The sequence below is a fragment of the Rhinopithecus bieti genome, unplaced genomic scaffold (genome assembly GCF_001698545.2).
Source record: "Rhinopithecus bieti isolate Rb0 unplaced genomic scaffold, ASM169854v2 scaffold_10589, whole genome shotgun sequence".
Lineage (NCBI taxonomy): Eukaryota > Metazoa > Chordata > Mammalia > Primates > Cercopithecidae > Rhinopithecus > Rhinopithecus bieti.
The window spans coordinates 409,616-422,743 of NW_016807065.1; the positions used below are offsets into that span (position 1 = coordinate 409,616).

Below are 13,128 nucleotides of genomic sequence, written 5' to 3' on the forward strand. Positions count from 1 at the left end.
CGAGCCCCCCCTCACCCCAGCTCGGAACCCCCCCACCCGCAGCTCGCGCCCGTGCCCCTCCCCACGCCCCCCGGGGCGCCTGGGTGTCGAGGGACAGAGCGCCCCGCGGCGGGCCAGAGAAGGGAAGCGCGGCGGGCGGCCGCGGGGCATGAGGCGGGGGCGCGATGTCGGTGCCGCTGCTCAAGATCGGGGCTGTGCTGAGCACCATGGCCATGGTCACCAACTGGATGTCGCAGACGCTGCCCTCGCTCGTGGGGCTGAACGGCACCGTGTCCCGTGCGGGCGCCTCCGAGAAAATCGTGAGTGGCTGCCGCGCGGGGGGCGCTCCCGGGGGGCGTGGTGCCCGCGCCACCGCCGCCGCAGCCCTCGGGGGCCCCCACCTGTACCCCCCTACCCTCGTGCTCCCCACGACCCTGCCCGGCGCGCCTAGGTAGGGGACGCCCTCTCAGGGTTCCAGGGTCGGACGTGGAGGCAGAAGGAGCCCCGGGACCCGCAGCCATCTCCGCGCCATTTGACATGGTTTTTGTTGTTATTATTGAATATTATTATTATTAGTGAGCAATGTCTGAGCGCCAACAGTGTACCGGGCTCGCTCCAGCCCCAGGGCGGAGGCGACAAGGGCTGCGGAATTGAGCCGAGTCCGGGCTGAGTGGGGTGCAGCGGGAGGAGAGTGACACTCGGGGGTTTAGAAGAACCCTGTCTCTGAAAGAGGGGGGGATCCAGGGGTTTCCGAGTGTCTCCACCCTCAAGGTCTCTGCCTGGTTGCGTCTGGGCGTCTCTGAGTAGTTCTGTCTGGGTCTCTATTCATTTCCCCTGCTTTGCGTCTCTGGGTCTCTTTCTATTAATATTTCTGTCTCTCCCTGTCTCTGGCTCTGGCTCTGTGGCGCTGTCTGAGAGTTTGTGTCTCTTTTTGTCTCTTCTTCTCTCCCCTGCACCCCTTCCTCCATTCTTGCCTCGCCATGTGCTGAATATTTATCCCCATAACTCACCCTCCCTGGGAGTTAGAAAGGGCGCAGACTGGGGCCGGAGCTGACACTGCCTCCAGGAGCTCCGGGATTGCGCCTTTCCATTCCATCCCCCTTTGTGGCTTTATCCTCCAGCTTCCCCGCTACAGAGCTTCCCTGGATCGGGGAAGGAGAGAACTCAGTGGGGTTCATAGTGGTGTCCTGGGGAGAGAGGGGAGGGGCTTCCTTCATTGCAAACTTCCCTGGGCCTCCTCCAGATATGCCCCTCCCCTCCCACTCCTCAACCTCTGGTAGCCCCACACCTGTTCCATCTGTTTGGGGGCTTCTCCCAAATCGTCCCCCAAACCCAGGCTGCGATGCCTGGGGCTCCCTTTCTTTAGCCCCAACTCTTCACCAATCCTCCCTTGCTTAGCCCCAAATGGTCATCATGCAGCTTCTTTCTCCTTGCTGGGGGCAAAGAAGATTTGCTCCCTAGGGTCGAAGGCAAGTGTGTGTGGTGGTGGTGGGGACACCTGAGAAGCCTTTATCCAGCCCCTGGTGGGGGTAGTATTGGGCTTGACACAGGTAAAAGCTTTCAGGCTAGATTAGACTTGGCAGCCAATGTGTGAGACGGTGTGTTTCTGTGTGTCTGTCACATCAAGTGTTTATTACTTGGGTATGTCCTGGTGTGTCTATATGTGTGTGTTTCTGTGTGTATATGGGGGAATGGGAGTGGAGAAAGTTTATGTATACTGCTGGCATGGGGTCCGGGTGTGTCTTCCTGTGTGTGAGGGTGCATCCCAGAATGAGTGTGGGTGTGTCCCTGAGTGACTGTGCTTGGGTGTGGACGTATCTGCAATTGCCTGTCCCTGACTATAGGTTTGCGTGTGTTACAAGATAGCGTGTGTGCATATGAGTTTGTTATACACGAGTATGACACAGGCTTCTTGCCGTTGCCATCTGAGACGGGAGAGAGGTGGTATCTCATTGAAATCAGAAGCCAAATTTCCCTCCACCACCATCGAAAGCATGTGATTGGTCTGTGTGCAAGGGGTGTGTTCTGTGCAGGTGTGTGTTAAATGTGGCATATGGTGTGTCTGCAGAATGCATACATAAGTATGCAAACATGTCTATGAGTTATGATTTTGTGTAGCATACGTAATCTGTGCAAGACATGTGTGCAAGTATCTTTGTGTGGCATAGTGTGGACAGTTTATGTCTTTGTAAGTGTGTGGCATATAAGTGGCAAGTGCGTATTTATGAAAGTGTGTGTGTGCGCCTACCTTGTACCTATGGGTAGGATGGCCCTGTGTGCTGTGTGTTTTCTGTAAGTGTGTAGTGTGTGTGCCCAAACAGACCTGATCTCCCACTCTGGCCATTCGTAGCTAACAGCAACCTTCAAATCCCAATGCGTCCATGAATCACCTTGCTGAAAGCCAATGGCCCTCCCATCTGTGACATCACCCCCATCCCTCAGTCTCATTATACTTTGTCAAAAGGGATCTAAGAAGTGAGATGTTAAGGTACTCCAGGGTGAGGGCATGGGAGGGGACTGTGACAATGAGGGTGTCCGTCTTGGGAGCTTGATAGACCTAAATTTTGGAATCCTAAGATTTTATCCCCAACTTGCTCTAATACTCCTGGCCACTGCCTTTGTCACCCTAAGCCTATTGTTTCTCATCTATAAATTGGAATGATGTCTTACCCACAGAATTGTTGTAACAGAAGATCTGCTATTTCAATTGGCCAACCTTACACCTCCATAATATCTCTTCGTCCATCGATTAATCCTGCTTCCATCCATCCTATCCTCTTTTTTTTTTTTTTTTTTTGAGACAGAGTCTCGCTCCTGTTGCCCAGGCCTGGAGTCAATGGCATGATCTCCGCTCACTGCAAGCTCGCCTCCCAGGTCACGCCATTCTCCTCCTCCAGCATCTCCGAGTAGCTGGGACTAAAGGCACCCCGCCACCACGCCCGGCTAATTTTTTTGTATTTTTAGTAAAGACCCGGAGTTTTCACAGTGTTACCCGGAATGGTCTCCCGATCTCCTGACCTCGTAATCCACCCCGCCTCAGCCTCCCAAAGTTGCGGGATTAGCAGGCATGAGCCACCCGTGCCCGGCCTATTCATCTATTTTACGTCCATCCTTCCATCTGTCTCGCCTATCAATCTCTCCATTCAATTCATTCATCCATCATCCTATTATTCCATCAGTCCATCCATCATCCATCCTTATTTTCCATCTACCATCCATTTTCCTTCATTCCATTCACCATAACACCACCACCCATTATTCCATCTTCCATCCATCTGACCACAATCCCTTTCACACCAATCCCAACTCTTTTCCTGCTCCCAACCCATCTCTTTCTCTATCCATTATTCATCATTTGTCTCTCTGTCCTTTCATGGATCCATTCTTCCCATCCATCCCATCCTCTATCCATGCATTCACCAATCCCTCCATCCGTCCATTATCCATCATCCAACTATCTCTTTTTCTATCCTCTATGCATCCATCCTTCTACCATCCATCTGCCTCTCCATCCATTCATCTATTCTTCCATCCATTGTATTTATTCCACAAAACTAATTTTTTTAGGAGATGGAGTCTCACCATGTTGCCCAAGCTGGTCTTGAACTCCTGGGCTCAAGGGATCCTCCCACCTCGGCCTCCCAAAATGCTGGGATTATAGGCATGAGCCACCAGCGCCCAGCCTATTCCACAAGACTATCAAGTGCCTCTTCTATGTCAAGAATTTTTACGTTTGAAAACCCCCAGATCAGTGCCTAAGATAGCAGATGCTCAGTTAGTGATAAGACTTTCGAGTCAGACATATCTGGGTTTGAATTCTGGCCCTGTAATTTACTAGCTGTGTGACTTTGGGGGGAAATTATTTAACTTCTCTAAGCCACAATTTCCTTATTGTTGTTATTATTAATATTATTATTTTTAGAGAAAGAGTCTCACTCTGTCACCCAGGCTGGAGTGCAGTGGTGCCATCATAGCTCACTGGCATCTGGAACTCCTAGGCCCAAGTCATTCCTCCGTCTTAACCTCCTGAGAAGTTGGGATTTGATTTCCTTATTAGTCAGGGGGAATTTAGAGTCTTCATGAGACTGTAAGATCCTTGAAGACATCTGTGTTTTGCTCACTAGTGAACCCTAAGGTGTGATGCGTAGTAGGACTACAATAAGTATTTGTCAAATGACTGAATCCACAACCACACCTTCATAAGGATTTGTGGATTCCTCCTTCAAACAAAAACAAATAAATAACGGGCGCATAGTAGGTGTTTAGTAAGGAGGGGTTGTTTTGTTTACCCTTCTAGCTGAGCCTGGAATAAATATTTCTCAAGTGTCTAAATCATTTCACCTTCCTCAGGACTAGGGAGAACAAATGGAAAGTGACCAGGCACATAGTAGGTGCTCAGTTAGGACGAGATGTCGGAAAGTGTAGCGTCCCAGCGTGGGGGAGGCTGAGGGGTTCAGGAAATGAAGCTGTGTGGATTCCCAAAATCAGGGGGCAGAAGGTTGGATGCTGGTGTTTGGCTTTAAAAAGGAACTCAGAGGTGTGGTGGCCTTGAGCCTCGGGGGTCCTGCTTCTCTCTGGCTTCCTCCTCCTGAATTACAGAAGCAGCTTAGCATTCCTGTGGTTACAGACCATCTCTGGGAAGACATGGGGAGGAAGCTGCCGCTACTACCTTTGGCCAACTCCCAGCCATAAACCATCCCTGTGGGACAGGAGCCTTCAGCAGAATGGCTCCTCACCTGGGGATCATAAATCCAGGACCAGACTAAGAGCTGTCAGCTGTATTGCCAGCTGCGGCCATCATTTCAGTGCCTGCAGTGAAATACCTGAATCTTGTATGTTATACCCTTAACCATCCCCTCCTCCTGGGGGGCTGGAGAGAAGGAAGGGGAGATGGAGAAGGGGTGTGCTGTTTGAGGGGGACCTTTTGCTTTATGGGAAGAATAAGGAGGGGCCGAGCAGCTCTCAGCAAAAGGCTCTTTGAGTAGCACTGTGGCTCATGCCTGTAATTCTCAAGCTTTGGAAGGCAGGGGTGGGAAGATTGCTTGAGGCCAAGAGTTCAATACCATCCTGGGCAACACAGCAAGATCCTGTCTCTACAAAAAATTAAAATAGGCTGACCACAGTGGCTCACATGCGTAATCTCAGCACTTTGGGAGGTCAAGGTGGGAAGATTGCTTGAGGGCAGAAGTTTGAGATCAGCCTGGATAACATAGTAAGACCCCATCTCTACACAAAAAGAAAATACATTTTTAGCCAGGCATGGTGGCTCACACCTGTAATCCCAGCACTTTGGGAGGCCAAGGTGGGTGGATCACCTGAGGTCAGGAGTTCAAGACCAGCCTGGCCAACATGGTGAAACCCGGTGGCTTATGCCTGTAATCCCAGTGCTTTCGGAGGCCGAGGCGGGCAGATCACGAGGTCAGGAGATCGAGACCATCCTGGCTAACACGGTGAAACCCCGTCTCTACGAAAAATACAATAATTAGCTGGGCATGGTGGTGGGCGCCCGCAGTCCCAGCTACTTGGGAGGCTGACGCAGGAGAATGGCGTGAACCCGGGAGGCAGAGCTTGCAGTGAGCCGAGATTGCGCCACTGCACTCCAGCCTGGGCAAGACAGTAAGACTCTGTCTCCAAAAAAAAAAAAAAAAAAATTTACCCAGGTGTAATGGCGGGCGCCTGTAACCCCAGCTACTTAGGAGGCTGAGGCAGGAGAACACAGGAGGCAGAGGTTACAGTGAGCCGAGATCACACCATTGCACTCCAGCTTGGGCGACAAGAGCAAAACTCCATCAAGGAAAATAAAACAAAAAGATATAAAAGAAAAAGGCCGGGCGCGGTGGCTCAAGCCTATAATCCCGCACTTTGGGAGGCCGAGACGGGTGGATCACGAGGTCAGGAGATCGAGACCATCCTGGCTAACACGGTGAAACCCCGTCTCTACTAAAAATACAAAAAACTAGCCGGGCGAGGTGGCGGGCGCCTGTAGTCCCAGCTGCTCGGGAGTCTGAGGCAGGAGAATGGCATGAAACCGCGAGGCGGAGATTGCAGTGAGCTGAGATCCGGCCACTGCACTCCAGCCTGGGCGACAGAGCAAGACTCTGTCTCAAAAATAAATAAATAAATAAAATAAAATAAAAAATAAAAAAATAAAAAGAATTATCTGGGCATGGTGGTGCACACCTGTAGTCCCAGCTACTCAGGAGGCTGAAGCATGAGGATTGCTTGAGCCCAGGAGTTGGAGGCTACAGTGAGCTATGATCACACCACTGCACTCCAGCCTGGGTGACAGAGTGAAACCCTGTCTCAACAATAACAAAAAATAAGAGAAGAATAAGGGAGGAATTATTTTAGATTGAGTGGCCTCTCTGAGGAGGTAACATATATGCAGAGATTGGAAGGATGTAAAGAGGGGAAGAGGGAGGATTTCAGGAGGCAGAGAGTTTTAAGTAGAGGGAACAGCCCCTGCAAAGAGCATGAGGCAAGACCTTGCCTGGCGTGTTGGAGGAACAGGGAGGAGGCCCATGTCTGGAGCATAGTGAGTGAAGGGAAGAGGGAGAGGAGGTGAGGGAAGGGAGGTGATGGGAGCCATATGATGTTGTGGGGAGGGGGGTTTTTCAGGGACTTTAGATTTTTTAAATCTTTAAATTTTGTTTTATTTTTTTGAGATGGATTGTCACTCTGTCACCCAAACTGGAGTGCAGTGGCACAATCTTTGCTCACTACAACCTCCGCCTCCTGGGTTCAAGCGATTCTCCTGCCTCAGCCTCCCAAGTAGGTCGGATTACAGGCACGTGCACCACCAAGCCCAGCTAATTTTTTGTATTTTTAGTAGAGATGGAGTTTTGCCTTGTTGGCCAGGCTGGTCTTGAACTCCTGACCTCGAGTGATCCACCCACCTCGGCCTCCCAAAGTCTTGGGATTACAGGTGTAAGCCACCATGCCCAGCCTATATCTGTCTCTTTATCTCATTCATGTCTGTCTCTCCGTGTCCCTCTGTGCCCATCTGTCTCTATCTCTGGGATTCTATCTCCATCTCACCATAGGACCCTGACGAGGACCCTGGGAAACAGTCTAGAATTCTTGAGCGAGAGAGGCTTCTAGGGCCAGGACCTGTGTTGGATGTTAGGGAGGATTTGGTGACAGAGGGCAGGATGACCCAGACCACCTCTCTTATTTATTTATTTGTTTACTCATTTATTTTGAGATGGAATCTCCCCTCATCCAGGCTGGAGTGCAGTGGCACCATGTTGGCCCACTGCAACCTCCCTCAATCATCTCCTGGGTTCAAGCGATTCTCATGCCTCAGCCTCCTGAGTAGCTGGGACTACAGGAGTGCGCCACCACACCCAGCTAATTTTTGTATTTTTAGTAGAGATGGGGTTTCAGCATGTTGGCCAGGCTGGTCTCAAACTCGTGACTTCAAGTGATCCACCCGCCTCAGCTACCCAAAGTGCTGGGATTACAGGCGTGAGCCACCACACCCAGCTCCAGACCACCTCTCTTGAGGGTCCCAAAGAGAGGCGTTGGGAGTGTCTGGACCCCCTGGGCATGCTGGTGATGGGGCCAAGCGTTGACTGGAGATGGAGGTGGGCTCCCAAGCTCCAGGTGACCCCTTGCCCCCTCTGCCCCTCAGCACCATTTCCCCTCCCCTGCTGCCACTCGGGAGGGCGTCCCTCTAGGACCCAGCCACCAGGCCCAGTACTGGCTCCAAGATGGAACAGCTGTCTGGGCTGCAGCTGCAGAAGCTCATTTTGAACAAGGGAGATGATTGCAGGAGTGACTGGGGGAGGGAGAGGGAAGGGGAGGGTAGCTAGGGCCAAAAGGAATCAGGCCTGATTGTTACCGCTGCTGCTGCAGAGAGTGGATTGCCCAGGAGATGGGGGAGGCCAAGCCAGGCGGGAAAAGGCAGAGGGGAGGTTTGTCTGCCCAGCTGCGCGTCTGTGTGTCCCCACTCTGGTCCTCCCAGTTGCAAAGTTTTCTCTGCCTGCGTCTCTCTCTTCCTGTATTTCAGAGTCTGTATCTCTGGCTCTGCAGTTCGGTTTGTATTTGAGTTTCCGCATCTCCCCTTGCCTAATCTCTCTGCCCCTCCGCCTGGATCTCTGTGAATGTCTGAGCCTTCCTGCCTGTCCCTCAGTGCTGCTGTCATAATCAGAAACACAGCTAAGGTTCGAGCAGCTCTTGGGAGCGCTCTTTCTTGTCTTGTCATTTCTGCGATACTCAGGGGCCAGAGACAAATAGAGGCGACAAATTCCCAGGAAACGGATGGAATGGTGTCCTTCAATAAAGGGATATTTGCAAAGATATCTCAATTAGGACTAATTAATTAAGCGAGCCACTTCCCCTGCCCTCTCCCCCACCTTGCGTACCCGCAGCCTCCTGGGAGGGAACCAGCCAATGAGTGGATGGCAGAGCCTGGTGCTCAGACAGTGTCTCAATGTTTAATTTATAACAGCCTTCTCCCCGCCGCCCCATCAATCCATCCGGAAGGGCAAGGTGGCCACGGGCGCGTAGACTCTGGCAGAGGCTGCAGACCTGCCTGGCCCCTGCGAAAGCATGTTTGGGTGTGTGCGTGCCCCCTGCATATCAGAGCATGTCATAACATGTTTGAGCGTGTCTTCATGGCAAGCACGCCCCTTCATGTAAGGGCAATCTGATGGCCATCAGTTGTGTCTGAACCCAAGGGACGCGTTGGAGTGGATGAGAGCGTGTCTTGTGTGTGGAATGTCTGAGCGTGGCAAAGGCATGCCTGACTGTGTTGAGGTGCGATGGGGCGCGTGGAGCACATCTGAGGATGTGGCACATGTTGAGACTGCTCAGGGTATAGCTTCTGTGCCAGGCTGCCAAGGCCTGTACCTGCAGGTAAAGCATCTCTTATCAAGGGCATGGCAAGGTAGGTTTTTGGCAGAGACTCCTGGTAGGAACAGCAGAGACAGGACAAGGATCCACAGCTTCCAAGATGAACCAATCTGAATCTTTCCAGCCCCTTCAGAACTAGTGGCTCAGGAAGGTTGAATTCCAACTTTTTTTTTTTTTTTTGAGACGGAATCTCACTCTGTCACCCATGCTGGAGTGCAGTGGCGCAACCTCTGCCTCCTGGGTTCAGGTGAGTCTCTTGCCTCAGCCTCCCGAGTAGCTGGGACTACAAGCACCTGCCACCATGCCTGGATTTTTTTTTTTTTTTTTTTGAGACGGAGTCTCGCTCTGTATCCCAGGCTGGAGTGCAGTGGTACTATCTCGGCTCACTGCAAGCTCTGCCTCCCGGGTTCACGCCGTTCTCCTGCCTCAGCCTCCCAAGTAGCTGGGACTATAGGCGCCCGCCACCACGCCCGGCTAATTTTTTGTATTTTTCGTAGAGATGGAGTTTTACCATGTTAGCCAGGATGGTCTCGATCTCCTGACCTCGTGATCCTCCCGCCTCGGCCTCCCAAAGTGCTAGGATTACAGGCGTGAGCCACCGTGCCCGGCCTTTTTTTCGTATTTTTAGTAGAGATGGGGTTTCAACATATTGGCCAGGCTGGTCTTGAACTCCTGAACTCAGGCAACCCACCCACCTCGGCCTCCCAAAGTACTGAGATTACAGGCATGAGCTACCGTGCCCTAACATTTTTTTTTTCTCCCAAGGCAGGGTCTCACTCTGTCACCCGACTGGAGTGCAATGGCATGATCATAGCTCACTGCAGCCTCGACATCCTGTGCTCAAGCGAGCCTCCTGCTTGAGCCTCCCAAATAGCTGGGACTACGGTGTGCACCACCACACCTGGCTAATTTTTGCATTTTGTATAGAGACGGAGCTCACTATGTGGCCTAGGCTTGTCTCGAAGTCCTGTCCTCAAGTGATCCTCCCACCTTGGCCTCCCAAAGTGTTGAGATTACAGGTGTGAGCCACCACACCTGGCCAGAATTCCAACACTTGATATAATAGTTGCTTTTCTGTCTTCTGGCTTCCCACCCCCAGTGTGTGGCTTCAGAGTCTCCAGTTTTCCTCATCTCTCTAGTCCTACCAGGTACCATAGAGTCACTTCTCAACCCCACTTCTGCTTGCCCCTTCACACCCCACACAGAGGAGCTACCTACCAGTGCCGAGGGAAAGTGTTGCCTCTTAAGTTTACCTTTCTTGTTATGAAGCCCTCAGTTTAATACTCAGAATACTCAGACTGGGCTGGGCTTATGCCTGTTATCCCAACACTTTGGGAGGTAGATGTGGGTGGATCACCTGAGGTCAGGGGTTTAAGACCAGCCCGGCCAACATGGTGAAACTCCATCTCTACTAAAAATATAAAAATTATCTGGGTGTGGTGGTACATGCCTGTAATCCCAGCTACATGGAAGGCTGAGGCAGGAGAATCCCTTGAACCTGGGAGGCGGAGGTTGCATTGAGTGCCGAGATCCTGCCACCGTGCTCCAGCCTAGGTGACAGAGTGAGACTCTGTCTCAAAACACACATACACACACACACACACACACAAATACTCAGCCTGGGATTAGAGACCTAAGGGCAAGACTAACAGGATGGTTCAGACAGGTCTGATGATCCAACCCTCAGTGTAATGCCCAACCAGGTAATGCAGCCTTCAGTATAATGACAAGTCTGGTGATGCAGCTCCCAGTGTAGTGCCCATCAGAGTAATGCAACCTTCAGTAGAATAACAAGTAGTTGTAGCCGTTAGTGTGATGCCAGGATAGTACTGGGGCCAAAAATGTATCTTGAAATATGACTTTGGTTCTGCAGATAGATGCTGGCTGGGGCACTTGGTGCAGTGAGAAGGAAAGGAAATTTGTTTATTCTTGGGAGTAAATAGCCAGACATTCTCTGGCTATTCCAGGAGTCCAGGGTTTCCTAACCCTGCTGGCCAAGGCTGGCTCCATTAGCCCTTGTAAGTGCCATGTGACCTCAGCAGGACATCAGGCTTATTAGTATAGCAGAAGTTCTGCAGGAATATTGCAGGTCTCACCACAATGCTAATGAGTTTGTTGGGAGACCTAAGACGGCAGCTGACAGATATATACAGATGCCAGTTCCTCCTGAAAGGAGCGTAGGAATGTTCGTGGATAGAGGTGGCTGGACACAAATGGGTGTGGAGAGTTAATCATGGAAGGGCACAGTTGTTCCTTGAATGGACGCAAGTGTGTGCCTTCTGTGTGGATAATATGTTAGTGAATAACATGTTTTTGGCTCCTGGTGGGCATACATGTGTGTACCTGGCTGTTCAGGAGAACACACAGAGGGCCATGGGTGTTCATAGGGAGGTGTTCACCAGTGTGATGGGCTCACGCACTGGCACATGTTGCAGAGCTATTTGTGAGTATGGGTATGTGCACTTCTGTCCATGGCTGCAGAATTATCAAGGATAAAAACAACAGCCAGGTGCAGTGGCTTATACCTATTATCTCAGCACTTTGAGAGGCCGAAATGGGAGGATCGCTTGAGCCCAGGAGTTCAAGACCAGTCTGGACAACATCGTGAGATCCTGTCTCTATAACAAAATATGTAAAAATTAGCCAGGCATGGTGGTGCACGCCTGTAATCCCAGCTACTCGGGAAATCGAGGCTGTCTGTACAAAAAGTACAAAAATTAGCTGGGTGTGGTGGTACCCACCTGTCATCCCCGCTACTTGGGAGGCCAAGGCAGGAGGATCACTTGAGCTCAGGAGTTCAAGATGAGGCTGGGCAACATAGGGAGATCCTGTCTCTACAACAAAAAGTATAAAAAATTAGCCAGGCATGGTGGTACATGCCTGTAATCCCAGCTACTCAGGAAGTCGAGGCTCCAGTGAGCTATGATCGCACCAGCACTCCAGCCTGGGTGGCAGAGTGAGATCTTGTCTCTAAAAAGAAACCAAAAAAGGATGGGTGATCCTCACACCTGGTCTTGAACTCCTGGGCTCTCACCTGTAATCCCAGCACTTTGGGAGGCCGAGCCAGGCAGATCACTTGAGGTCAGGAGTTCAAGACCAGCCTGGCCAACATGGTGACACCCCATCTCTACTAAATACAAAATATAAAAATTAGCCAGGCACAGTGGTGGGTTCCTGTAATCCCAGCTACTCGTGAGGCTGAGGCAGGAGAATCGCTTGAACCCAGAAGGCGGAGGTTGCAGTGAGCCGAGATCGCGCCATTGCCCTCCAGCCTGGATGACAGAGCGAGACTCCATCTCAAAAAAAAAAAAAGATAAAGGCAAGTAAACACAGATATATCCAGTGTCCTTGATATCAATATAGAGTCAGTATATAAAGTCATTATGCAGGTTGACTTGTGGGCTCACGATTTGTACACGGAATCTATGGAAATAGAATGTTTGTGAACACATGTGAACAAAAGGAATGTTAATTGCCATCGGCCACAGCACACAGACATACATATCCTCTAATGCACAATGGCATTTCCCTGGATTTCCACTGATGTGCATATATGTGTGTGGCTAGTTACAGGCATGTCCGGATACCCCACATGTGCCCTGAAAGTGGGAATTCACAGGTGCCTGTGGATAAACAACACAGGCGTCAGAATCCCCGTGCGCTCCAATGCCTACATGCTCCTCTTTTGGAACACAAATAACCAAATCTCCAGAAATTCTCTGAACTCCTGGTAAAGCAAGATCTCAAAGCCAACACAGGTGGCCTCAGAAGTGCCCTCAGGCTCTTTTGAAAGGAGCTTAGAGGGAAGTTTAGAGTCAGGTGGGTGTCTGGGTACTCGGCCATCCTGGATAGTGAGCCAGGAATACGGAGCCCTGAGCACAGCCCTGCTCACCACACGGTTTCTTTCATTATTGTTTTTTTTTTTTTTTTTTTTTTTTTTTGAGACAGAGTCTCAATCTGTCACCCAGGCTGGAGTGCAGTGACGTGATCTCAGCTCACTGTAACCTCTGCCTTCTAGGCTCAAGCAAGTCTAATTCCTCAGCCTCCCAAGTAACTGGATTTACAGGCACAGGACACTGTATCCAGCTTCTTTCCTTCCTTCCCTCCCTCCCTTCCTTTCTTTCTTTTTCCTTCCTTTTTTTGTTTTTCTCCTTTCTTTCCCTCCTCTTTCCTTCTTTCCTTCTCTCCTTTCTTTTCTTTTTTCTCTTTCTCTCTTTCTTTTCTTTCTTTCTCTTTCTTTCTTTCTCTCTCTCTTCTTTCCTTTCTCCCTTTTTTTCTCTTTCTTTCCTCCCT

At 50.8% G+C, this 13,128-nt stretch overlaps 1 protein-coding gene across 1 annotated transcript in view; it reads left to right on the top strand.

The window, feature by feature from the left end:
* Positions 1 to 13,128, top strand: part of OLFM2 (olfactomedin 2) — a 65,196-nt gene continuing 52,068 nt past the window's right edge. Inside the window, 1 exon segment of the mRNA XM_017879856.1 lies at positions 1 to 299. Within this exon segment, the coding sequence (XP_017735345.1) occupies positions 165 to 299 (135 nt within the window). The 5' untranslated portion in view covers positions 1 to 164.